Genomic DNA, 25290 nt, shown 5'->3' on the forward strand with positions numbered 1-25290 from the left:
GAGGGGGTATTTCGTGAGGTGGGGGTAGGGCTGGCCTGATGGTGGTGGGGTACTGCCAGGAATCTTTGTCCTGGGAGGCTCAGGGAGGGGAGAAATCCTTTAGTGTTCTTTTATAGGTTCGGGGATTTTGCTTTCCCTAAGGGTGGGAGGTGGGAGAAGTAGGGGCAGTTGTCTTCGGAGAACCTGGCCCTTTGAGAAGTTGCTGTGCCACAGTCTTAGTTTTCAGCTTCCATTCACACCCTCCTGGGTGGCCCTCTCCTTTAAACATGTCCCCCAACACAGCTAAGACTGTCTGGGCCCCACTGACAGCTCCAGAGGCAGATGGCAACTGTCTTTTAGGGTTCTATTTCCCAGCCATAGGGGCTGGCAGCCCTGATTTTCTTAAAGTGCTGAGTCTCAAGGTCTAGGAAAGGCTAGGCATTATGTGTGGTGCAGGAGGAGTCCCTCAGCCACACTCCAAGGCTGGGTTTCTCCTCTTGCCTAGGCAGCCCCAGCACTGGGGGTGCTTCTCTCTGCCAGAGGTGTTCCTCCACTCAGCCCCTCCCTGGGCTGCTCCCAGGCTCTGGTGACTTGACACTACCCTTTTTGCCGCTCCTCCTTTTACTTCCCAAAGCTCCCCTCCCCCGCCTGAATTGGGAATGAGGCTTTGTTCTAGGGTGGACTCAGCATTTCTCAAGAACCTACTATGTGCGCATCCAGTGCTTGTTGAAGTGAAGCCCTTTGCCGGCTCTGGCGATACAAGGTGCCGAAGACACAGCCCCTTCCCGCACCTCACAGGGACCTCCCACACCTCCGTGTGACCTCAGCCTGCTGTGCCCACCCACCCCGCTGACCCCGCGAGCGTGCTCGGGCTTGGAAAGGCACGTCTGTGGGTGTGAGACGGAGCCACAGCATTCGGTGACTAGGGGGAAGCCAGGTAAGTGTCCACACTTGGTCCCATCCTGGCTTGGGGACGCGAGAGAGGGAGTCCAGCCTGGGCTGTCAGGCTGCCCACCCCCTCCTCCCTCCCCCGGAGAGCTCTGATGTTCCCCGCGGTGGTGGAAGAGGGTGTGTGGGTGTCAAGGACTCACAGACCAGGCTCTGCTGTCGGCTGGAAATGGATGAGGGTTCCACACTCTGCTTCTGAGAAGGGTGAATTAGGAGCTGGAGTGGGGGGCGGTAGGTGAAGGGGAGAAAGAGGAAAAAGAGATGCGGGTGAGGGGTTACCGAGCCAGGACCGACCTTGCTTGAAAGGAAAGGAGACGTGGCAGGCAGGGAAGTCGGAAAGATGAGGCAAGGGCGGGAGGGGCTTCTCAGCAGTCGGGGCCCTTTCGTTGGAGTCTGGGGCCCTTTCTGCAGGAAAGGGGGGTTGTCCTCGCTTGATTTTCGGCTGGTCTTCCCGAAGCCTTGCCCTGGGGGCAGCAGCCGCTGGCGACGTGGGGGTGTTCCTTGGCTCGCAGTTCTCTCCACTGGGTGCTGGAGAGGAGAAGGGGGACGAGGGATGTAGAGAGGTGACGGCCAGGGCGGGGGTGAGATTAGATTTCTCGGGGGGGGGCGGGTAGCAGCTAGGGGATTGGGGCTCCAGGGTCGGGTCACCATGGGATACGGGCTCATGTTCTGGAGACGAGGAGAAAATCCAAGAAGCCGGCAAAGAAAACCGCCCCCTCCACCACCCTTGGCACCGTACCCCTCCCCCCAGGCCCCACCACTCCCCGCACCGCCTCCCGCGGCCGCCTCGTGCTGCCCCCTGCGTTGGGACGACCGACCCACGGTTCTGATTGGTTGGAGACCGGGAGGGGGAGCCGAGGGCCGGATTGGCTGGCGGGGCCAGCGCAGGGCGGGGCGGCTGATTGGCGGAGCTGGCCGAGGGGCGCGCTGCTGATTGGCTGGGGACGAGGAAGCAGGAAGGAGGGCGGCGGAGGCTCCGCTCTCGGGGAGTTTGTGGGGGAACCGCGAGCGGCGTAGCGGATCCCGGAGCCCGGCCCCCGCCGCCCGCCCGTCCGGCTGCCTGCCCCGCCCGTCCGGCCCCCGCCGTCCGCCCGCCCCGGCCAGGCGCGCCCGCCCCCCCGACGGCCCCGCCCGGCCGCGGCCCCCGCTCCGCCCGCCCGGCCCCGGCCCCCAGGAGGAGGCGCTGACGCAGCAGCGTGGAGCCCGGGAATTGAGCGCCCCCGGGGGGTTCCAGCCGCCGGATTCCAGCCCGGCCGGGGCCTGCGGGAGCCCAGAGCCGCGCCGTCCGCGCCGCCGTCCCGGTGAGCTAGGGGCCGCGGTCGAGGAGGGGGGAAGGGGCGAGCGAGCGGGAGGGAGCGAGCGAGGGAGGCAGAAGAGTGAAGGGGAGAGGACCGGTCGCCCGTCAGCGCGCCCCACCGAGCGCGCCGCGCCGCCGCCCCCGCCAGCCCGGGAAGGGACGGACGAACGGACGGACGACGCGAAGCAGGTGCGGCCGCCCGCTCGCTCGTGCCGCCTCTCTTCCCCGGGTCCGGCGCCACGGTCCCGCCATCGGGGAGTGCGGAGCGCCTCGAGGTGACAGCCCCCGGGGGCCGCCCGCTTCGCAGGCCGGGGGCGGGGTGGGTGGGGGCCGCAGGGTGGCAGCTTGGCCGGGCGGCGGCGGCGCGGGCGTCCCGGGCGGCGGAGGGCGGGAGGACGCCGGTCGTTTCTCCGCCGAGGCAGAGCCGGCTCGCCTCCGAGTGCGCGGGCGGCGAGGCCCCCGCCCCCCCGTGCCCCCTCCCCCCATCGCGGTCCCCGAGGCAAGGGGCCGCGGCTGGGGGCGGCGCCGCGGGATCGCCAGCACAGGGTGGGGGGCGCCCTCCCGCGCAGGGAGCTGACCGGTTATTGCTGGATGGGGGGCAGGGGATGGGGGCCACGCCGGGGCGGGGGTAGTGTAGACCGGACCCGATCGGACTGGAAGGAAGGGAGGCGCCGAAGAGGGCAGGGAACCGGTTCGAGAAGCGAGTGTGGGCCGCGGGAGGCCCGGCGGGGACCGTGCGGAGCAGCGGCCGAGTCCGAGGTGGGGCGGGGGGATCGAAGTTGTCAGACCGCCTCTAAGTGACAGCGGGACCCAGTGCTCGCGGCCGGGCCTAGCCCTGCCCGCCTCGTCGCCTCTTCTCTAGGGCTGGGGGCCGGGTCAGGTCGGGCCCGAGGGGCCCGCTTGGCGGCGAAGCGCCGGACAAAGGCGGCGCCGGAGCGGGCGCAGGTGGTGGCGTCGGGGAGGGGAGCGGGTCCGAGCCACCCACCCCGAGGGGAGGGCGACCGGGCCGGACTCTGCCCTGGGGATTGCGGGGGCCGGGACGACCGCCGGGAGGAGCTGCGGCACTGGTTCACGGCTCCAGTCTCGGATCACCTCGCTGTTCTGGGAAGAGTGGGGTCGACCCAGTGGGGCAGAGGTGGGGGTGTGCACATGGTGGGCCTGGCCGGTGGCGACCGGGTTGCTGGACTCACCAGGAGAGAGTCCGGTGAGCAGCTCTAGAGCCTGCCAGGACTGAGGGGTTTCAGCAAGAAGACTCTGTCCACAGGCAGAGGGTTAATCTCACCTGGGACATCTCCCAGTCGCCCATTGTCACTAGTCTTAAGAGGGCAGAAGACCAGTTGGACCGGGGACTAGGAAATACCTCCCAGAAGTGCTCCAGCAATCCATGGATAACTGCCTTCAGCACTTTTCTTTAGCGAAAGAAGGTACTCACATAGAGAAATGAGAAGCTGAGTTTATAAACCCAGGCAGGAATTTAATTTTCTATCATCTGAGAGACTTTCCTCCCACCTTTTCCATCCCCATGCCTTCTGCAAAAAGGAGAAAAGGGCCCCATAGAGACCACATGTCCTGGAGGAACACCACTGTCCTTGGCCAAGTAGAGGACATTTGGGAACCAGTGGCTTAAGCCATGAGTGCCTCTGACCCCACCAGTTACTAGTTCTAAGCTGGATGCTGTTTTTGCATATGTAAAAACCCACTCAGAGCTCCTGTGCCCTCTCCTGTGATCCCATACTTAATTTTAGAATTGGGACCACAAAAACAGGGAGACTTAGGGTGTTTAGAATGTAGATATTTGCTAAAATCTGGGTCCCACCCCAGGAAGGTTTTGGTTATGAGCTGCTTCCAGCTGTGGTTGACTGTAATCCCTCCTTGGGAAAACCGCCTGTCACCCTTGCTTAGTCTGAGCATGGAGTTAATTCATGGCCACCCTCCATCCCCCTCCCCAATAGGGTCTAGACCCCAGCCTGGGTGGAGTTGAGGCTTGTGGGAAAGGGAGGTGTTACCTCATGCAGGAGACTAAAGTTTTTTCTGAGAGAATTTAATTGTATGTCTAAGATCCAGAGGATGATGCAGCATCTCAAGGTCTTTGTGTCTCCTGAGGGGCTCTCCAGTATGTATGTGATTTCTTTTGGTGGCAGTCAGAAGGGGGTGACCTGTCTGGCCACCAGAACCTAAAGGAGAATGGCCAAAACAATGATTCCCTCTTTGACAGGCTCTTACCTGGCAGGAGACTCATGTCAGTCAGATCAAGTGTTGAAGAGGGTTTGCTCTGGAGAGTTTAGCCAGTGAAGAGTTTCTTTTTTATATCTCCCTCCCTTTCTTCCTTTCTGTTGCCCTGCTGTTCCCATGTCAGGCCTATGTTGTTGTCATGACCTCCCTGTCCCTCCTGCTTCCTCTGGCCCTTCTGATCCATTCTGTACACAGCTGCTAGATCATTCTTTGTAAAGCACTCCTTTCCCCATGTCACTCCCCTACCCACAAACTTGCAGTGACTCCCCTCTTCCTGCAGTCTCATCCTAGACAGTGTCCCTTAAGGCTCTCCCCTAGCCATGCTGCGCTATGTATGTTTATCTCCCTGCATCTTTGCTCCTGCTGATTTCGCCAGTTGTCCCCAGTTAGGAGCCCCTTGCCTTCTTCTCCTGCCTGAACCCTACTCTCATCCTTCATCTCAGACCACTCCAGGCCAGCGTTGCTTGCCTCTGAGATTGTGACCCTGGATTTTATAACATGGTGTCTTCTTGAGTGCTTTTGTCAGTTGGAAGTTTCTTAAGGACAAGGACAGTGTGAGTATTAAACCTTTGTGTGTGTGTGAGTATTCTAGGATTTCTGGTATAGTGCTGTGCACATCGTTTTTATTGAATGAATAAATGCAGTTGAGAAACCTTCCCTTCTGTTTCCCTAGAAATGCTAGTATAGGAGTCCTTGGTGGTTTCTGACCTTTTCTAAGGCATATACATAGCGTGTGTTTGGGGTGCTTTAGCATGGGGAGCAAATGATTGCTTCTGATATTCCAGCTGGTGAAGAGTCTGTCCTGTGGATTGCTCACATGATACCATATAGACATGAATTGGAAAAGGACTGTAATCCTGTTTTCCTCCTACCTTACCAGGCCGTTCTCGCTACCCGGCTTTGCTGCTCTTATGCAATTTTCCTTGTTGTCCATGCTAAATGAATCCATATGTTTTATCTCTTCTCAGTCCTGGGTATAAATGGGGGAGAAAACACGGTTCTGAGAACAGAAAAGGAAGATTCCTGGGTCTGGCGTGTGGACAGGGCTTTGGGGACTGATGTTGGAGGAGTTGTTTATAGAGGCATTGCTGATATGGGGGGCACCATCAGTCCCACACTAGACCCATCAGAAAGGACAGCTTATGATCCCGGCTCTCTTGGAACTTCCGTTTTTGTTTACCACCAACCCTGGGCCATGGGAGAAATGGGAGAGAGGACTGGTGACTGGTTTGAGTCTAGACATTGAAAAAATAAATTCCGCATCCATCCCCTTTCCCCCAAACCTCCCTTTTGTGCCCCAGTTTGATGATTAATGGACCAGCATTTCCCTTCCAAGCAGGAATGCCACCCCTCACAGTTGCCATGGCAATGCAGACCGCTCCCCCGTCAATTAAAAAAAAAAAATCCGCACCACTTCTCTCCTCCTTGCTTCTACAGTAGCAGGAGACAGGTTACCTCAGAATGCATCTCCTGGCCTCTCTTCTCAGCTGCTTGGGCTGTTTGTGCTGTGTGTCCTGGAACACGGCTCTTCCTGTCTTTCTGAGGATGGTCTGAGTTTCTCCACTCTAAGCAGATTGTGCCCCTCTTGGATCTAGCAGCCCCTGGAACACTTTTACAAAGAAGCAGAGAAAATTTCTGCTTTTTTTATTCAGCCACAATGCAGATTAAAAACCAAAAAGACCCTTTTTCTATCTTTTCCTTTGGGGTTAAAAAAAAAAAAAATCCCCTCCACACTGTCTCTGGTACATAGAGGTGTAAGTTGGGGAGCATTTTGACATCCATAAGGGAAGTTTCAGTAAACCTGGAAGGGATTAAACCTCCCAGCATACATAGTTCACGTTGGAGTTCTGTGGGGATTTTCGATTTCTTTATTTTCATTCCTCCCCACCTCTGTCCCAGCATTCAGGAGGACTTGTGTGTTTTCATTTTATCTGTTCTTACTCCTCTTGGCCTTGCTCCGGCAACATCTGGCCTCAGCGCCCTGTCGCAAGGTGTCATTAAAGAGAAAAAAAAAGCTTAAGGGGAAAAAGTCTCCGGAGTTGAGAAGTTGCCTGTGTTGAGCTAAGGCCGCCAGTTGAAGCTGCTGGGTTTATGGAGCATTATACGAACAGCCCCAACATTAAAGGGCCTCCTTTTTATGAATGGGTTGTGAAGAATGTAAATAAAGCAGCATCTCTCAATGGGGAAGCATTTTACATAAGCAGTACTACCCCAGCCCGAGTATTTATGGGAATTTGCTAGCATAGTCTGGCAGGACTCACTTCCTTTGTGAACTTGCCATGGTGCTGGGGACTTTGGAGGGACAAGAAGAGTGTGCTTTGACACGGAGGGCAGCCCCAGCACTCCTGCTCTGCAGGTCCCCGGCCTTGCCATGATGGGCCACCTCATGGCTGGAAGTGCCTGCTAACCCTGAAAAGGTGGACAATACAGCATGTAGTCAAGAGCCTGTGATGATTAGAAGCATAGGCTCCTGGCACCTGGGGTCCTGAGATTCTGCAGCGCCTCACCCTTCAGCCTGCTTCAACCTCCCCGGAAAAGGGGATAGGGAGGTCCTGGATGATGAAATCCTGCCTGTTTTTAGGGGAGGCACCTAACTGGAGTAAAATAGACTGGTTTGAATTTCAGCTCCTTTATGTTTCCCCTGCTCACCTCCTGGTACTGCCACTAATGAGCAGTAAACCGGCTAATAGGGAGGAGGAGGAGCAGCAGTGGCCGTGAGGCTGAGGCTGCAGGCGACCTGCTCAGGGCCAGACAAGTGCCCTTGGCTCCACTGAGCTGGCTTTGCAGAGTGGCTGAGTACTAGCCTGGCCCTGGGGTTGCAGTGGAGGGATTGGTGTCCTGCCCTAGGCAACTTGCTCTAGCGGCTGGGGATCTGACTGTGGTGGGTTTAGTGAGCAGGCCTCAGGGCAAAGTCACATCCAGGACTTTGTGTGATGTCCCGGGAAGCATTTTCATCCAGATTCCATTTTTCCCAGTGGGAAACACCTGCAAAGATGGTTGGTTATTAACCTGTCTCAGCGTCCCACAAGTAATAATAACAATAATAATAACAATAATAATAACATTGCCCTCGAGATCCTCTGCAGGCACCAGGAATAAAAGAATGGGTTTGTGTCTCAGCCTCTCTGAGGTTTGAAATAGGAACTTATTTCTGAGGCACCATAACCAAGTTACCTGAATGAAAAAATGACAAGGGACTCGTCTTAGTTAACAGGATCAATGCCGGGCAGAAACTTGAGGTCTACATCTTTTTTCTTATGTTTCTTTTCCAGTAGGTTTGCGGGATGGGGGTGGGGGCTTTAACACACCTGGTGTGTTAAGACACCTGGTGTGCTGCCTCTTGTGACCCCAGGGTCTCACCTGGAGTGGTACTGACCACCCCATACTTCCCTTTCATCTTCAGTGCCTGTTTGAGCCCCAGCCCTCCTTAGATGCAGCTCTTTCAGTTTCCTACCTGCAGAGGAGAGGGATGGCCCTTCTCCAACGGCAGCTGCCTGTCTAAATGTTTGGGGAAAATTCAGTTTGTTAATCACATTCTCATCCAGCTAGGTGGTTTAGAGGTGAATTATTATTATTACTGTTTTTTTGGCTGTGTCTTGTAGCTTGTGGGATCTTAGTTGCCCTACCAGGGACTGAACCCGGGGCTCAGCAGTGAAAAGCACCAAGTCCTAACCACTGGACTGTCAGGGAATTCCCTAGAGGTGAATTATTAGCTTTTAGAGGATCTTTGCAGATATCACAGCAAAGGTATTAGGGTGTTGCTTGATGCCAGGATATCCTGACATGTACGCCAGAATGGAAGATGGAGTCACGATTCCACTATAGTCAGGGTCAGCAGGCCCTCCTCAGTAGTGAGGGGTGTCCCCTGCTCTGTGCCTGAAGGGGTTCACACAGTTCGGACGAAGTGTAGAAAAGAATTGTAAAACAGATGAAATGACTGTAAAAGATAATCGTCAGAGAAAATTGGAAGGACTTGGACTTATTCGGCCCAAAGAGGTAGCCAAGAGGTCAGGTAATATGTCTTCAAATATTAAGATGGCTGTTTGGAGTGTGATGACCAAATTTCAGTCTTCATTGCAGTCCGTGATGGAGATTTCATCTAATTCGAGACGTGGTTAGATGCATGGGGTGGGGGAGAAGTCTGTAGACTCCTTTCCTGGATTGACTGTTAAAATCAAGAAAACACGTCTTTGTAGCCCTTACCCCTTTCGAGGATATAAAATGGGTTTGTTTCAGAAGTGCATCTAAGAGCATATTGGGAACTTTGAGCAGACTTTTCTGTAGAAACAGTTTGTAAAATTATGTTTATGTTCCCTGGCCAGTATACAGATGCCTTTTAATCGTAGTACATTTTCAATTCCTTTGTGGTGAAAAATCAGGAAAAACTAATAATGTGTTAATGCCAATAATTAAAACAGCACAGAGAAGCAGAATTGCACATGCAAGTTGATCTCGAATGTTGGTCTGTGACTCAGCAGCCGTCCTGTGTTGCGGTTTGGGGCGTGGGCTTGGGGACTGACACCAGACGCCCCGCCTCTGCCCTCGATGGTGTGGGAGTGTGGGCAAGTTCTTCTGCCTCCCTGTGCCTCTGTTTTCTCCATGTTAGGGTGAGATGATACCAGCCACCGGGAGTGGGGGGTGGCAAGGATGAATGAGAGTGACGGTGACTGTAAGAAGTAAGTGGAACGAGAGGAATATTCTCCTGAGATAGCTGGGCAGGTTGGGAGAGAGAAGAAAGAGGACAGTAGTGGAAGAAGGTTGTGCTGTGTAATATGAGAGAATTCCTAAAGTAGCCTATTCAACTGTGGATTATATTGAAGAGGCAAGGTGGACTCCTGGGGATGAGGGATAGTTTGGAGGTCAGAGTTTCTCTGGGCTGTAAGTTGTGCCATCAGTCTAGGGTGGAAATGTTATATGGGATGGAGCAGGTGGGCACCAGATCTTCATTTGTTCAATAAGCTCTTACTAAGCCCTGTGGATAAGATTTATTGGTAAGGAAGGCAGAGCCCGCCTGTCCCTGCAGAGCTTGCATAATGGGGGTGTTACTAAACAGTTAATTGGTTAGGCCTGAGATATTCAGGTTGGCTGCCTGTGTTCCTGTTCACGCTGGGGGAGTATTGGAAAGCCCTGGTCTTGGGTCTTGTTCCTCATGGCTGTTTCATTCAGGAGGTCGGCACTTTGCTGGGGAGGCTAAGGGCAGAGCTCCCATGTTGGCCTGGCTGGCCAGTTTCTTGTGTTCAGGACAAGAGATTGCACCTCCGGTCTCAGCAAGCCATCTTAGAAATCTAAGTTACTGGTTCCTGGAGTGTCCTGGTGGTTGAACCAGCACATATCCTTTGCCACTCCTGGGCAGGTGCCCAGAGCAGGCTGGTGAGCTGTTGTGTTTTTTGAAGAACGGTGCATCAGTCCGCAGCTTTCCTCCTGGTTGACTTGTTGCTGAGCCTTGAGGCTCCCCGTCCCTGCTCCTGCTTTATTTTTTCCACACTTTAACTGCCGGGAGCAAATGGGTCCTGCTCCAGGAGGAGATTTGCTTCTGGCCTGGTCTGTGCACTGTGGAGTCTGGGTGGGAGGGTCTGAGGGAGCCTTAGCCTGGCGCTCCCTGTCCCCCAGCCTGGAGTAATCCTGTATGGAGCCAATGGTGGTGAGTCTGGGGAAAGTTGGATTTGTCTCCCGCCCTTTCCAAATGTTTAGGAAGCACATTTCTCAAAGTGCTGCCCATTTCCCATTGGGCTTAGTACACCTGGCAAGAAGTAGACCGTAGAACCCTCAGCAAGAGTCTGAAAGTCCTGTCTCAAATGTGCCCTCTAGGAAGCTGCCATGGAGGCAAGCTCTCTGCACCGAGCTCCGAGCCCTCAGTCACAGCCCTGTCACACTGTCTTGTCCTCTGTCTTCCTACCAGCCCAAGCTCCAGTTCCTCAGTCTGCTTTGCATTTTTCTTCAGCACTTAGCCTGATACTTGACATGTATGGGGAAAGAATGAGCTTGTGTTGAGCACCTGCTGTATACCAGGCACTCTGCTAGGCACTTGACACGCATTCTTATTTAACTTGATCCTCATAACAACCCTGCTGTGTAGGTAAGGAAACCAAGGCTCAGAGAAGTTCAAGCCATTGACCAAGCCCACTTCGGATTAGCAGTGGCACGAAGTGGCTTCTAGCCCCGTGTGGGTCTCGCCTTGCTGAGCTGTGGCGTGGGGCCAGCAAACGTTGGCTGAATGAGCAAAGGTCACAAGAGGTGCCGTGTGCCTGGGAGTGAGCGGCGGGTGCTCTGGCTTAGCTGGACCGACACCTGCACATAGAGGTCTGCCTCGTGCACACAGGAGCTGGGCACTGAGAAGAAGCTAGGGGAAGGTAGGTTGCTTTCAGTAGGGACATGTGCCTTTAAAGAAAGCCTCTACAGGCTAGTTTTGTATTGCATGTGATTACCTTCTAATTTGTCAGGTCTGAGTTTCTTAGAGCAGAGCACTGTGGTATGACTGAAATACAGTGTTCTCTGCCCAGTGTCCTCGCTCAGGGGTCTGTGTGTATATATTGACTTCTGGGTCCCAGGGGTAAGTCTTGTCTCCCTCACTCTCAGTCCCCTACCTGCACGAAGGGCCTTGCCCTGAGACTAGGGACTGGCTGTTTCCAGTGAGAAGGTGAAGGAGATTCCACCAACTCTACTGTTACTATATTCCTGTACTTAATTGCAATTCTAATGTCAAATGGAGAGGTCCATTTCATAGTCTGAGTTAAAGCTCTCCTCCCTCCCCACAGAGATTCATGTTCTTTTACAGTTACCAAGAGGTGTGATATCTGGCTTTGTGTCCAGAGCCAGCAGTACCTGGAGGTTCTGGACGCTCGGGTGTAGCTCTGGGCCTGTGTGTCTGGGCGCTCCTGCTGGGATGCTCAGCGTGGACAGGAGTAGCCAGAGTTAGGGCCCGGCTGTGGGGCTGGGCTGGTGGCCGCACCGGACCCTGTCTGGGGTGGGGGTGGGCCTTCCCCCGCACTGCTGCTCCTGCCTCTCTGGGCTCCTGGGAGCCCCCAGTGTGAAGTGTGAGGAGCAGGTGGTGGACAGGCCAGAGATAGGCTTGGTGCCTCCGGGGCAGGCGGGCCCAGCTTCTCAGATGGCCACGACCCGAGGGCAGTCTATAAAACAAGCCGCATCCAGACGGGTCAGGCCAGTTCCCTTTGGTCAGGCGCCGTGCTTCCTGCCCAGGTGTTTGTAGGATCCCAGCCTGACTGCAGAGTGAATTGAGTACCCACAGCAAGTGAGGCTGAATGGGCACCAGGGAGGCCCTCTCTTCGGGGCAGTACCCTGGGGCTTGAGCTCTGAGCTGCTGGAGCCAAGGCTTCTGCTCTCTCTGGGAGCCTGCACTGAAGCTGCAGTCAGATGGCAGCAGCAGGCAGAGCGAGTGCCCTCTGACCCCATCCCCTGGGCCTTTGGCATCTGAAGATCTCGCCTTTCTTGTTTCTTGGAGGCGTGGAGCTGTTATTCAGGGTCTGTGGGATACAGTTTCTGCCCCTGCCCTCTTCGCTGCATTGTAAACTGAGCCCCACAGAGTTCACCCCATACTGGGTCCCGAGTGGGATAGGGGTGGCACTGCTGCGTTTCCCGGGGTGGACACTCGGGCGTTTTCAATGGAACGGTAGCAGAGCAGGGGTCAGGTACAGGCTGCGTTTTCAGATTTCTCACCACCCCCAGTGGCTCTGGACTCCTAATGTGGGGATTCGAGGGCCGAGGGCAGGCTGCCTTCCTCTGTCTGTGGGTCTGAAAGAGGGGGATCCCCAGGATGTCGGCCTGCCCGGTTCCTACTCTGCTAGGCTCCTGCGTGGTCCCTAGTGTCATTCTCGCCACCACTCTTAAGTAAAGTTCTTTCTGATGTGTCTCTTTGAGATGAAGCATCTGAAGTTCAGCAAAGTTAGGTAAGTTGCTCATGAGGGCCAGTGCTGGGTCCAGGTCTGGCTGACTTAAAGCTTTGGTTGTTTCCATTTTACCAGCTCTGGGGGATTCAAAAGATACCAGCCACATCTTTATCTGGCTTTATCACAAGAATTTCAGCAGCTTCACCTCTCTGTTTTTCCATGAAGTAACATCAACTAAATTTAAAAGAACAGGAGCTTGCCTTTGTGCTCTTGCTGCTTTTCTTCTCTGATAGCAGATTCAAGAAACTCAGTGTTCGTGAAAAAGTATTATTCCGTTGAGGGGTGGCGGAGGGGGTTATTCCAAGAGAGATTGCAGAAGTGGGCATTGCTTACTCGGTGCCCACTGTGTGGCTTTAGGTGTAATTGGAGGGAGGTGGCTTGGGTCAGGGCCCTTCCTGACCCTCACCCAGGGGACCACCTGGTCTGCTCTTACCTAAGACCGCCCCCCCACCCCAAGTACTCCCTCCCACTACAAATAAACCAAAAAGCCTGAAAAGCAAAATTTCAAGTGCAGTGGGTAAGAGAGGTTTCAGGAAGAGCAGTGGGGCAGAGCCCTGGGTCCTGAACCCCTAAGGATGGGGGTGTGGGTGTGGCCTAGAGCTGGGTAAGTTAGGGAGAGCCATGGCCAAGGCTGAGGGCCTCTTTCTGCCCCAGGGCAGCCTCTGCTTGGGGGAGTGATCTGGTCTCGACCTGCTCATCCAGGCCCCCACCCTTGCCCTCGTTTCCCCTCTGGTGCCCACAGCCCATCTCCTCCAGGCCTTTGAACTGCCCTTGCACACAGTACCTTGGGTGTCCTCCACCTGCCCTGGTGGGCCGTGGGGGCTACATATAAGGTGCTGCTGCATCTTGAGGGCAAAAGACAAGGCCTCCCTCCTTTTTTGTTTCTGTGGAGATGACTTCTCCCAGCCCTGGTCAGGCTTGTGATTTTGGATTCAACTTGTGATTCGTTGGGTCTTTGGCTCGGAGGACCACTGGCCGGCCACTGTGCTTCAGACTGGTTTTCTTCAGTGAGGGCTTGCTTGACATGGTCTAGGCGAGCTCTAAGACGCCCTGGGGAGTCCCTCCTAGGAACCTTCTCCGGAGGTTGCCTGAACTACCTGCCCCTGGGAGGACAGGGCTTCCCAGAGAAGAGGAGGGTAGTCTGAGAGAAGCAAGGCACCCTTGCCTGTTGGTAGTGGTAGAAAGTTCCTGGTTGAGCTGGTGTGTAAGTGGGAGGCACAGGACAGCAGGATGGTTAGCAGAGCTGGAATGGGAACCAAGCCTCCTGCTTTCCCGGGATCTTCTTCCCCCATTGAGCTGGGCCACCCCTGCAGGTTGGAGGGGCCCTGGCAGGCTGGGCGCCCCTCCACCCAGCCCCACCCCAGGGAAAAGCTGCTGCCGACGTTCTCACACATCCATCTGGCTTCAAAGCATGACTCACTGACTCTCTTCAGCCTGGAGTGCAGTGCAGTAGGCAGCAGAGTCCCCAGCCTCTCCTCAGGAGCGTGAGTGACGTTGCTGCCTTAGGCACCACGTGAAAGCTAGGAGTTCTGCGGGTGACGGGATTTGGCAAATTCAAGGGAGGCTAGCAGGAGGCCCATATGCTTGATTTGAAAATGTGACTTGCACCCTGTGATTTAGAAGCTTCCTGGGATCATCAGCCTCAGGGACAGTGGGTGTCCCTGAGGGACTAAGAGGGAGGTGAAAGAGTGAGATACTCTGCCAGGAACAAATTCCCAGGTTCTGGGGACAGGCTCCCGAAAGTGGAAGGCTTTCCTCCTAGTCTTTTTCACATTGCAAGGGAAAGACTGAGTGGGACCAAGTATCCCAGAATCCCTGGGCCATCCATCCATGTAGCAAGTCTACCAGCAAATTGAGGGTAGGGGGAAGCGAGGGCAGACCAAGGACCGTGGTCCGCTAAGAGCTCTTCATTGGCCAGGCTTGGAAACACCTCCCTGTGTTCGCTTTCTCTTTCCCATCCACCCCTCCTTACTCTGCTTGGTGTCCATGTCCTTAAAGGCCATAAGCCCAGGTGACCTCAGCCTTGGCCACCGGCCATTCCCAGGTCTGACTCCTCTGGTAACTTGGGACCTGCTGAGGGGCTTTGGCCCCTGCTCAGCTGTGTGGTCTATGCACTGTCCTCCTTCTCCAGGCCCTTTGGGGGTGGGGGAGGGCTGGGCGCAGGCTTCCCTAGGAAATACAGATGTGCTTCTCCTTGTTCCTGCTCCCTCACCTCTGGCACAGGGGTGCCCTGCCCTTGAGGGAAGGGCCTGGGGTTATAAGCAACTGGGATTCTTTTGAGGGTGAAAAAAGGCATTGCTAATAAGTGTGCTGAGCAATCAGGGATGGGTGGACACCCTGATTAGAAGAAAGAAAGAGTCTTAGGTAGCCTAGCAGATGCCTGGGGTTTTTCAGGAGCACTCCAGTCTGTGCTTCAGGAATGAATGGATTTGCCTCTGTGACTCTCTGTCCTGCCTGAGGCCTGGTCTCTGGGTATGCAGGTCCCCGCATGTGGCCAGAGCAGTGCCTGGCACCCCGCCTCCCTTTTCCAGTTTTCCAAGTTCTTTCTCAGGGGTGAGGGACACCCCCGCTGCCCTCAGCCTGGTTTTTGGAGCACTCTTTCTCAACTCGTGTGGCATGTCTCTGGAGAGAGGGTAGAGGGCACCCAGTGACCCCAGCCACTGGCCCAAGGCCACAGGAGCTCCTGGAAGGGCTCTGGATTCCCTGGGAGTCCTCAGGCTTGGGACTTTCAGGGTTAAATCCTGGCCCTGCAGGGACTGCTCCCAGCTCCTCTGGTGGAGCGAGTGTGAATAACAATAGCAGCGGAGAAATCAAGCTGAAAAGCTTGCTGGGCAGGAGGGGTCGGGAGTGCTGGGGAGGGCAGAGCTCCGTCTGACACCTTACTCGGCAGCATCTTGCTTTGTTGGGGTGTAGGTAGGGAGTGAACAGCATAGTAGTCTCTGACCACCGATGCCGGCAGTATCCGTTCCCACCACCCTGCCCCTCAGCTCTCCATTGCCTGGGCTGTGCCAGCTTCCTGCACACAGCCTGCTGCCTTTTTCATTTAGGGGGGTACCCGGGGGGCCCAGGTATGTTGGAAGTTGGGGGTGTGTCTGCTAAGCAAAGTTAAGGGGTGGATGATGCCTGGTCGCGGGCATTTTCTGTCTGGGGCGCTCTGGGTTTCCTGTGACTCACCCCCATCCTGCCTCCTGCTTGGCATCTTGCCTACAAGGAGGGAGTCCTGAGGAATAAGGCAGGACTAACAAGGCTGCCTGGGTTTGTCGCCTGAGTTAGTTCTTCTGTTTGGTACTTTCTTTTCCCAGCTCTTAGTGGCTGGTGGGCCTTTAAAGCTGTACCACAGGTCTAGAGTGTGGTCCCTGGGTTTCCTACCTGGGAATGCTGGCCCTAGCCTTACTGACATCCCTCCCCCAGGCACTGGCACTGAGCTGTTTGGAATCTGAGCTAAGGTGGGGCTGGCTCCACGGGCTGGCTGAGACCTCCCCCCACAGGCTCCTCACAGCCAGGCCTTCACTCTGAGGGGGCTTTCCAGCAATACCCAGGTTATGGCTGTCCTGCTGTCTGTGCCAGGCAGGTGTCCTCACAGGCTGGACTTTGCCTCCTCCACGGCCCAGCAGGCAGTTCCTCATCTCAGCTCCTCACTGTCCATCTCCTTATCCTCCTGTGGCCAATCTCAGAAGCCTCAAGACGGGGGAGGGGGCTGATAATGTCTTTGAAGGAATTGGTGGGCTCCCACCGCCCAAGCCCCTATCCTGGCTCTGTGTCCTCAGGGCAGTCTCCTCCTGTCTTGCGATGAGTATCTATTGGGAGAAGAACAGGTGGAGACAACCGAGAGCTTTGCCCCCAGCTTCTTCTGTCTTCCAGCTCTGGGGTTTGCATTGCTCCATAGGGTCCCCAGGGGGCTTCGTTCAGAGGAGAGTGGGGCAGCCAGTCCTTGCACAGCTGCTGGTAGCCTGACCCCGCTAGACCTTTGCACTCTGGAAGGGGGGGGTCCCGGGAACATCCAAGCTGGAGCTGGGGTGAGGGTAGGCCAGAGTTACTGCAGGGGACGTGGGATGGGCTGCAGTGGGGGAGAAAGCAGGCCAGGGCAGGCTTCTCTCATTGCCTGCCTTATGTCCTGCAGCTTGGAGGTACTCCATGACACACACTCGGAGGAAGTCTCTTCCCATGCTGAGTTCGGGCCCCACGGGCCGCCAGGAGCCCCTGCAGATGGAGGGCAGCAGTATGGAGCAGGGGGCAGAGGGTGTGGAGCCAGGACCTCCTGAGAGCCCGGGGCACCTCACGGGGCGCCGCAAGAACTACCCACTGCGGAAGCGCCCATTAATTCCCGAGAAGCCCAAGGCCTGCAAAGTGCTGCTGACCCGCCTGGAGAATGTGGCTGGTCCACGGAGCGCAGATGAGGCTGATGAGCTGCCCCCCGACCTGCCCAAGCCCCCTAGCCCGGCCCCATCCAGTGAGGACACTGGCCTCCCCCAGCCCCGCAAGCGGCGCCTGGCCTCCCTCAACGCCGAGGCCCTCAATAACCTGCTGCTGGAGCGGGAAGAGACCAGCAGCCTGATGGGCACCCGCCGCAGCCGAGGGGGAGACCCCCACCGCAGCCGGGACCGTGACCGGGCCACTGGAGGCTGGGCCTCCTCCAAGAAGCGGCCCCGGCTGGGGGACCTCGGAGGAGGAAGTCGGGACCTGTCCCCAGAGCCAGCACCGGATGAAGGGGCCCGCCGAGATGGTGATCCAGCTCCCAAGAGACTGGCCAGCCTGAATGCAGCTGCCTTCCTAAAGCTGAGCCAGGAGCGGGAGCTACCCCTGCGGCCGCCTCGTGCCCACCCAGAAGCAGATGGGCACTCCACTGAGCCACCAGCACTGAGGGCCCCGAGGCCAAAGTGGGCCAAGGTCAATGGCAAGAACTATCCCAAGGCCCGGCAGGGGGCTGGCTCTGGGGAGGCTGCGGGCCCACCCAGCTGGCAAGGACACCCCGAGGAGCCATGGCCGTCTACCACCCCTCGTGGGCCGTCCAGCCAGCCACCTTACCAGCCCCTGAGTGAGGCTCTGGAGAGCCCCTTGGGGCTGCGCCCTCACCTGCCCCTGCTGATGGGTGGGCAAGCAGCCTTGAAGCCGGAGCCCGGGCGCCCAGGCGAGGAGTCACCTGCCCCCAAGCAGGAACTGCACCAGCCCTCTTTCCCTGCACCCCAGCTCTCCCCGCTACCGATGCCTGGCAACCCCGCCGACTACAGTGGCCTGTGTGGTGGGCCTGAGCTCACCGCGCTAGGCAGCTTCTACCTGTACTGCAGCCAGGCCGGGCTGCGGTGTGGGGGCTACTCCTCCTGCTCCGTGCTCCCCGAGGGCAAGCTGTCCCCAGTGGCTGCAGCTAACGCGGGGCTCCTCTTGGCCCCGAGCTCAGTGCCCGCCGCGGGCACCCACTTCCAGCACCCTCCGTGGGGTTCTCGCTACTGCTCCAGTGAGGACACTGGAGTGAATGGCTACAGCATCTGTGAAATGTTGCCCCCGTCTCTTACCCACATTGGCACTACCTGTGGCGGCTGCCCCTACAAAATGCCTTTTGCAGCAGGTATGCCTTCCTGGAGGTGGGGTACACCAGGGAGTCTCTGAGAAGCAGTGTCCCAAGAGGGTGGGGCGCACTGGCATCTGTCTACTGTGTGGGAGAGTCGGGGGTTTTGAGAAGGGAGGATTCCTCTAGTTTTGTGCCCCCAGCCTAGGAGATTCCCGGGAAAGAGGCCCGTGTTTAGCTCTTAGCAGCCCTGCTCCGTCCCCACTGTCTATGGAGGTTTCTCGGCATGGCAGTTAGGTAGCATTGTGGTGGTGAAGTGGGCAGGGAGTGTCTCTCCTCCCTCTCCACTGGGATGCCCATTCTTAGACTCTGAGTAGCAAGTTAGATGCTGAAATTAGCACTTTTGCCAAGTTGTTCCCATGTCCTTCTGCTTTCCTCGAGGAAAGCTAGAATTCCTTACTTCCCGGGAACCCAGACCATCTGCATGCCAACCGAGTTCAGCATTCACGGGAGGGGTGGTGGGCACCAGGCCTGGTAGGTGGTACCAGCTGCAATAGGACAGCTTTGTCCTGGCCATACAGGCCTTGAAGGGGAAGTAATGCTCAGACTTAGAATCACCTTGCTAGGTGCAGACTAGGTGGGCACACTCTGAGAACAGACAGGCTGCCATCAGGGCCTGGGCTTTGGTGTCTACCTTCTTGGCAAGATCCAGACACCTGAGAGTCTCGTGCCATAGTTGATGAGACACCCCTAAGTGATCTCTCTTTCCCCAAACTGGCAGGAGTGTCCTCACATGCCTCTCCAGGCTCCCTTCCTGGCTCCTGGGTGGAAATGAGGTGACCAGAGCCATGCTAGCCAGCAGGTCTGCCCTGCTGCTGGTGATGTGAGGGGCCAGGCCTTCTCAGGGCTCTCCCCTCCCCTGCACAGCCCTTCTTGAAGGGGTCTATAAAACAACTTTATAGACCGGTTGACTCTGGCCAGACTGGTTGTTTCAGGTTCTCGCATGAGTTGGAGCTCTAAGAAATGAGAGCAAGCTTCTTTTTAGGCTTTTCTTTTTCTTCCGTACCACTCTCTAAGTCTAGTCACTTAACCTGTGGGACCCAAGACCCTTAGCCCCTTGCCCTGGGACACCAGTAAGCACCATGTGCCAGGCGCTTGTTCTTAGTGCTTTATATATGGGAGGCCATATGGCATGTTAATTGAGCACAGACTCTGGAGCCAGACTGAAATGTTCTCCCCACTTCCTCAGCCACGTGACTGTGGGACAAACCAATAACCACCCTGTGTCTCAGTTTCCTTAATTGTAAAATGGGGGTAATGGTACCTACCTCATAGGGTTGTTGTAAGGATGTGAAGAGTTAATACGTTGATAGGAAAACACCTAGGACACACTATATGATACTCATAACTACTACTTCTGTTGCAAGGCACAGAAAGGTAAAGTGACTTGCCTGAAGTCACACAGCTGGTAAGTGGCAGATCTGGGACTCATATCCTGGTCTCACTCCAGATCCCCTGCTCCTAAGTACAGTGGAAGCTTTAGAGAAGGAAGATTAAGTCAGAGCTTAGAGATGCCATTCCCATTACTTCCCCTTCTCTCAGGCTAGAAGAGGAGATGGAGATGTCTGTGGGCCAGTTTCCAAGGTCAAGAAAAACCCTTGGCCTGTCACTGATCATCTACCTTAACAGCCTCTGACCCCACCTGCCACCTCAGTGGCCTTTGGGTTCATGCTTAGAATTAAAAGAAGCAGGCTCTGAAAGCAGAGGGGCCGGGGGTTCCCTGCTTTACCTTCCCTGACCCCCTTCTCTCCTTTTCCCAGAAGGCTGCAGGTCCCTGGGCCAGCTGGAATTTCCTCTCCCGGAAGCTGGCCACCCTGCCTCACCTGCTCACCCCCTCTTGGGATGCCCTGTGCCCAGCGTGCCACCTGCAGCAGAGCCTGTCCCCCATCTTCAGACACCCACCTCGGAGCCCCAGACGGTAGCTCGCGCGTGCCCTCAGAGCGCCAAGCCTCCTAGCGGCTCCAAGTCAGGTCTGCGCACGGGCTCCAGCTGTAGGCACACTGCGCGGAGCAAGGCTGCCCGCAGGCCCAGCCACCCCAAGCAGCCTCGCGTCCAGCGCCCACGCCCACGCCGCCGCCGCCGCCGCCGCACTAACGGCTGGGTGCCCGTTGGGGCTGCCTGTGAGAAAGCCGTCTATGTCTTGGTGAGTGCCAGCTCAGCTGATGGGGAGAAGGGAGGGTGGCGGTACGGACATAGGACCTGCAGTGAGTTGGGTCCCAGGAACCCCTGGCTCTAGCCACTCTGGGAAGTGACAAGGGGTTCCAGCTCAGTTGTACCCCAGGAACTGATCACACTGGCCCGGCCTGCTCCCCCAGCCCCTACTGATCCTGTGCCCTGTGCCTTGGGGAGTTACGGAATGCACAGTCAGTCACAGCTGGTGGCTGCCATCTCTGTCACCGACACAGGGAAGCCTCCTGAAGTGTCTTCACCTCTCATCCTGGATTATAAAGTGGAGGACTTCCCTGGAGGCTTTTTGGATAAGTATGTATAGGGGAAATTGGGATAGGCAGAGAAAATTGGTGATACAGGAACATCTGGGATGATGAAAAGAATGTAGACTGAAATGTATTGAGCACTTCTTAGGTGCCAGAACCGAGCTAAGCACTTTACGTGCATTATCCACTTTCATCGTCACCGCTGCCCCGTGAGGTACGCACACACCCCGTGGTCCTAGAACTACCCTCATTTCACAGACGAGGAAACAGGCTTAGCAGTAGATTAAGTCATTTGCCCGTGATAAGGCTTTGCCGCTTATACCATGGTGGTTTAAGAGTCAAACCCAGACTGTCCATTAGGAAGCTTGAGGACCTACCCGGTGCTGGGGGCTTGGAGCACAAGAGCCGGCTGTCGTGGGTGTGGTGGTCAGAGTGCAGCCCCAGAAGTTTCGATCCGCTTTCTTACCCCTGTTCCCATTTCTCTTCCTTTCTCCAACGGTGAGGATTCCCTTCCCTGCCCCTGAAAGCCAGGCTCAGGGAGGAGGGGCCAGAGTGCAAACCACTTTGGCAGTCTCCCATCCTCAGTGGTTTGACTGCCCTGAGGAGAGCACAGAGAGGATGTCACTCCCTCCCCATGCTGAGTGCGGCCCCACAAGCCTTGTTTGTGTCATCGGTTTGTTGCTCAGGATGAACCAGAACCAGCCATCCGAAAGAGCTACCAGGCGGTGGAGCGGCATGGAGAGACGATCCGAGTCCGGGACACTGTCCTGCTCAAGTCAGGCCCTCGAAAGACGTCCACACCTTATGTGGCCAAGATCTCTGCCCTCTGGGAGAACCCGGAATCAGGTACCCTTGTCTAGAGTTCGGCCTGGCACTAGTGTCCTGCGTCCTTGTCAGAGTCGGCCTTCCACTAAGCCAGCGTCTGTCTGGTGCTCAGGGCTGCAGACGGCCTTGTGCTTGGGTTGGATCAGCTCATTAACCTTTCCAGCCATTGGGGCCTGGGCGCCTGTCACCCTGCCTCACCTGTCAGTGCCTTTTCCTCCTCCTTCCTCCATACCTAACAGCATTCTAGGCCACTGAATTGCCAGACTTGGCCCAAGGCAGGGGATAGGGGTGGCCGGAGCCTGCACAATTGGCCTAGGCTTTGAAGTTGGATGAGCCTCCAGGGCAGGTGGCCAGCCCGCCTGCCTATCTAAGTAACTCTGGAGTTGCCAGCTCAAGCCCTGATTGTTTCTCTTTCCCCCCTAGGAGAGCTGATGATGAGCCTCTTGTGGTATTACAGACCAGAGCACTTACAGGGAGGCCGCAGTCCCAGCATGCACGAGGTGAGCTGCCTGGCGGGGGAGAGGCTGGGGCACTGAGAACGTGGTATGGGGTGGCAGCCTGGGCATTCAGGTCCCTGGACTCATCACCTTGGACACCAGAGAACCTGGGGAAAGGCCTGAGTTTTAGCCTCTTTTCCCAACACTGCCCCAATTCATGTTTTGAAGGGAATAGTAACCTTTGTCTTGAAAGGTGGGGCAGAAAGGGAGCCCCCAAGAGCAGGGGTGCCAGAATGGGAGCAAGTAGTTGTGTGTTCCTGGCGACAGGAAAGGGGAGGTGGAGCTGCACACCTTTACTGTCTGCAGCAGGAGAGGGAGGGGAGAAAAGACTCTACTGACATCCCTTGGTATCTACCAAGCCGTGTGTGTGGGTTGCTCCACCCCCGGTCTGGGCTCCCTTTTACTTTTTTTTCCCTCGCTGGGACTTTTCATCTAAATGGGAGAATGCACACCAATTCCCCTCTCCTCCCCTGGGCTGGGGTGGGGGTCGGGAGGCTGATGTTAGTCAGAGGCTGGAGCAGGCACTTGGCTGCTCCTGAGTAGGACAGGACCTGGGAGGAATGCCTTGGGCTGCTTGATGCGGAGCAGTTAGGCTGAAATTCCAGGGAAGCTCCCTAGCTTTCTGGGCACTAGCTGGAGTTGTCTATCTCAGGTCAGGAGTCCCAGCAGAGTGGTTAATGTCTGCCTTGCTCCTGGAGCTAGGTGCTTCCCACCCTGGTAGCCAACCTCCTCCTCCCTCCCCTTGAGCCTTTGCAGAATGAAGTCTTTGCATCGAGACATCAGGACCAGAATAGTGTGGCCTGCATTGAAGAGAAGTGCTACGTGTTGACCTTTGCTGAGTACTGCAGGTGGGTGGTGCCCTGTACCTCTGGCTAGCCTCTCCCTTCAGACTTCCCAGGGCTATTTGGGGGCAGCCTGTGATCCCCAAGGGGATCTGACTCACTGGGCCTGATCTCCTAGAACTTTCTTCCCACAGTCTGCTTCCATCATCTAATTTTTATGGAAAAAAAAAAAAGAAAAATTGTTCCCCCTCTGACGCAGAGTGATTGGGGCAGAGTTGCAGAGGCGGGGATGGTTACAGTACTGCTCTCAGAAAAAATCAAGGAGAATTGACAGGTGATTGGGAGGGAGGCCCCGGTAGGTGTGGTTCCCCAGTGACAGAGAAGATGGTTGGCAGAGAGGGCATAGGCCCCAGGACAGGGATGGAGGCAGCACCTGCCCTTGTGGAGGTGGGAGGGGGTGTCCCAGCCCTCTGGGCAGGGTGGGGAAGGAATTGGTCTTCCTGCTAAGATAGCTGTGGTAAAGACAGCGAATGGTGTGTCACTGCAGATTCTGTGCCATGGCCAAGCGTCGAGGCGAGGGTCTCCCCAGCCGAAAGACAGCACTGGTGCCCCCCTCTGCGGACTACTCCACCCCGCCACACCGCACAGTGCCCGAGGACACGGACCCTGAGCTGGTGTTTCTTTGCCGCCATGTCTATGACTTCCGCCATGGCCGCATCCTCAAGAACCCTCAGTAGCCTCCTCACGCCCACACTGGGGCTGCCCACGGGCAAGTGGGGCTCAGGGCAGGGGGCACTGCTTGAAGCACAGCACTTGGTTAAGGGGCCACAGGAGCCTGAGGTGGCTGGCCTGTGGTTCTCTTGTGGGGGGAGGGCAGGGGCCCCTATGGGTTTGGGCCCCATGGGAGGGAAGGGGAGGCCAGGGTATAAGAAAAGCATCAGAGCCCTCAGCTTGGCCCAGGGCGCCTTTTTGTGGTCCCCTGGACAGAGGCTCCTGAAGAAGCAGTCTTCCCTGAGGCTGGGCCAAGCCTCAGGGGCATGGCCCCTGGGGGGGTTGGGGGAAGGTCCTTCAGGAACCAGGCCCTTCTTTATCCTCCCCTGGGCCCTTCAGGGGGGAGTGGGAGCCAGCTTTACCTCACCCACTGTGACCCGCTGCTTCCCCATTAGCCTGGGACCAGGCTCTCCCAGATTCTAGCACAGCTCCGAGCTCATTCCTTTGAGGCCTAGGGAGCCAAAGTCTGGCTCCCAGAGCATTGACTTTCTCTTCCTGGACTTGGGGCCTTTCTCTGGCATTCCTCCTTTGCCCCTGCAGCAGCCCCTGGTGCTGGGACAAGTTACCAGCCCTCACAGTCATGGGTGTGGCCCGCGTGTGGGAGTCAGCTTCCTGTCCCCCTCCTGGTGAAGGCCACCCAGCAGGTCTGGGCTCCCAGACATTAACTGATCAACATGGGGTTTGTCATGTCTGGGAGAGCAGAAGGGAGCTGGGAGGGGGTGGGGGCAGGGGGCAAGGAAAATTGCTACCTGATTTATTGAAGACTTTTCCTCTTGCCTTACACTTGGAGGTTTAGGAAACCTCTTGCAGAACTTCACACATGACTTTTCAAGCCACACCCACCTGAAATCAAACCAAAGGAGTGCTGTGGCTCCCCTTGCCCTGCCACCTCTTACCCTAGTCTTTTGTAGATTGCACTAATTTACATCCCAGCGAGAATCAACACTGTATCAGTCCACAGACCTGCTGAGCTGCAGCCACTCACTCTAGGAGCTAAGGACCTGCATTTTCAGTTTGTTCTTGTTGCCCAGGGGCCCTGTTCTCACCTCATGCTGCTCCCCAGAGTAGATTAGGAGACTCAGCCCCCTGCTATCCTTGCCAGAACTAGGCCCTGGCCCTGGGGCACTCCGTGTGGCGGCTGGAGCAGTCTGGTTCTTTCCTATTTGTACCAAAGAGGAGCCTGGTGGGGAGAGGGAGTGTGGCTTGGGCCCGGCGCTGGGCACATGCTCGTGAGTGATTCCACAGGCCACAACCCTGGGGACAGGAGCCAAGGAGGGCAGCACTGGGTCCCCCTCCCCTAGGGAGGGGCAGACACAGACCCTGCAGGCTGAGGAGGTGGCACTGGGTGAGGACAGTTGGGCGGGAGGTGGAAGCGAATCCTGAGGGCTCTCCCAGCGATCCCCCAGCCCTGTGCTGTCCCTGAGCAGATGGCTGCTCCTGATTGGTTATTAGGCTGGGTGAGGCCTGGACCATTCAGAGGTGAATTTACACATGGGAAGCCCAACCCCAAACCTGAAGGGAAGGAACTTGGGTCCCCTTGTATTAAATAAGCTGTTTGGAGGAAGGCATCATCAGTCCAGGAGGGCGGGGCAGTAAGAGAGGTTGGCAGGGTGGCCGTGGGGTGGGGCCGTGGCGGCTCTGGAGACCCAGCCTTGGAGCCTGCTCTTTCCCAGGGCGCTGGGCCCTTGCTGCCAAGGAGCCCAGCCTCACCCAGCAGGAGATCAGGCCCCTCGTCTCCCAGGAGGCAGGGTCTACTGCCCACAACTTAAATGCTTTTGAAATCTCTTAGATGTGGAAATATTTTTTCGAACCTGAAAATGCAGCTGGTAGAATTTCAATGGAAGCATAATTCATGTAAAATATATTTTAGTTGATATTTTGTAAAATGCACTTTTTGTGTGTGTCGACCCTGGTTTCTCAGATCTGTATTTCAGTGTTTACAAGGGAGGGAGGACCTTTCCTCACCTCCCTTTTGACAGAGATTAGAAGTACTTCTTTAAGAAAAAAAAATAATAAATTTGAGAAATTGTATTGATTTAGAAAAGGACCATTTCCTG

General features: G+C 56.2%; 1 protein-coding gene across 6 annotated transcripts; it reads left to right on the forward strand.

Annotated features, from left to right (window-relative positions):
- The first annotated feature begins 820 nt into the window (after window positions 1-820).
- Window positions 821-25280, forward strand: BAHD1 (bromo adjacent homology domain containing 1). Of its 6 annotated transcripts, none has more exons than XM_082449324.1 (7): window positions 821-916; window positions 16481-17923; window positions 19684-20066; window positions 21045-21204; window positions 21607-21683; window positions 22428-22528; window positions 23010-25280. In XM_082449324.1, exons 2-7 carry the CDS (start codon window positions 16495-16497, stop codon window positions 23197-23199), a joined length of 2340 nt encoding a protein of 779 aa, XP_082305450.1. In that variant the 5' UTR covers window positions 821-916; window positions 16481-16494; the 3' UTR covers window positions 23200-25280. The 6 variants fall into 6 exon arrangements, with proteins under 6 accessions (XP_082305450.1, XP_082305445.1, XP_082305448.1 ...); XM_082449319.1 differs by lacking the exon at window positions 821-916 and adding an exon at window positions 1860-2228; XM_082449322.1 differs by lacking the exon at window positions 821-916 and adding an exon at window positions 1860-2228 and having other exon boundaries at window positions 19687-20066.
- The last annotated feature ends 10 nt before the right edge of the window (window positions 25281-25290 follow it).

The sequence above is a fragment of the Balaenoptera physalus genome, assembly GCF_965194825.1.
Source record: "Balaenoptera physalus genome assembly, chromosome: 2".
Taxonomy (NCBI): domain Eukaryota; kingdom Metazoa; phylum Chordata; class Mammalia; order Artiodactyla; family Balaenopteridae; genus Balaenoptera; species Balaenoptera physalus.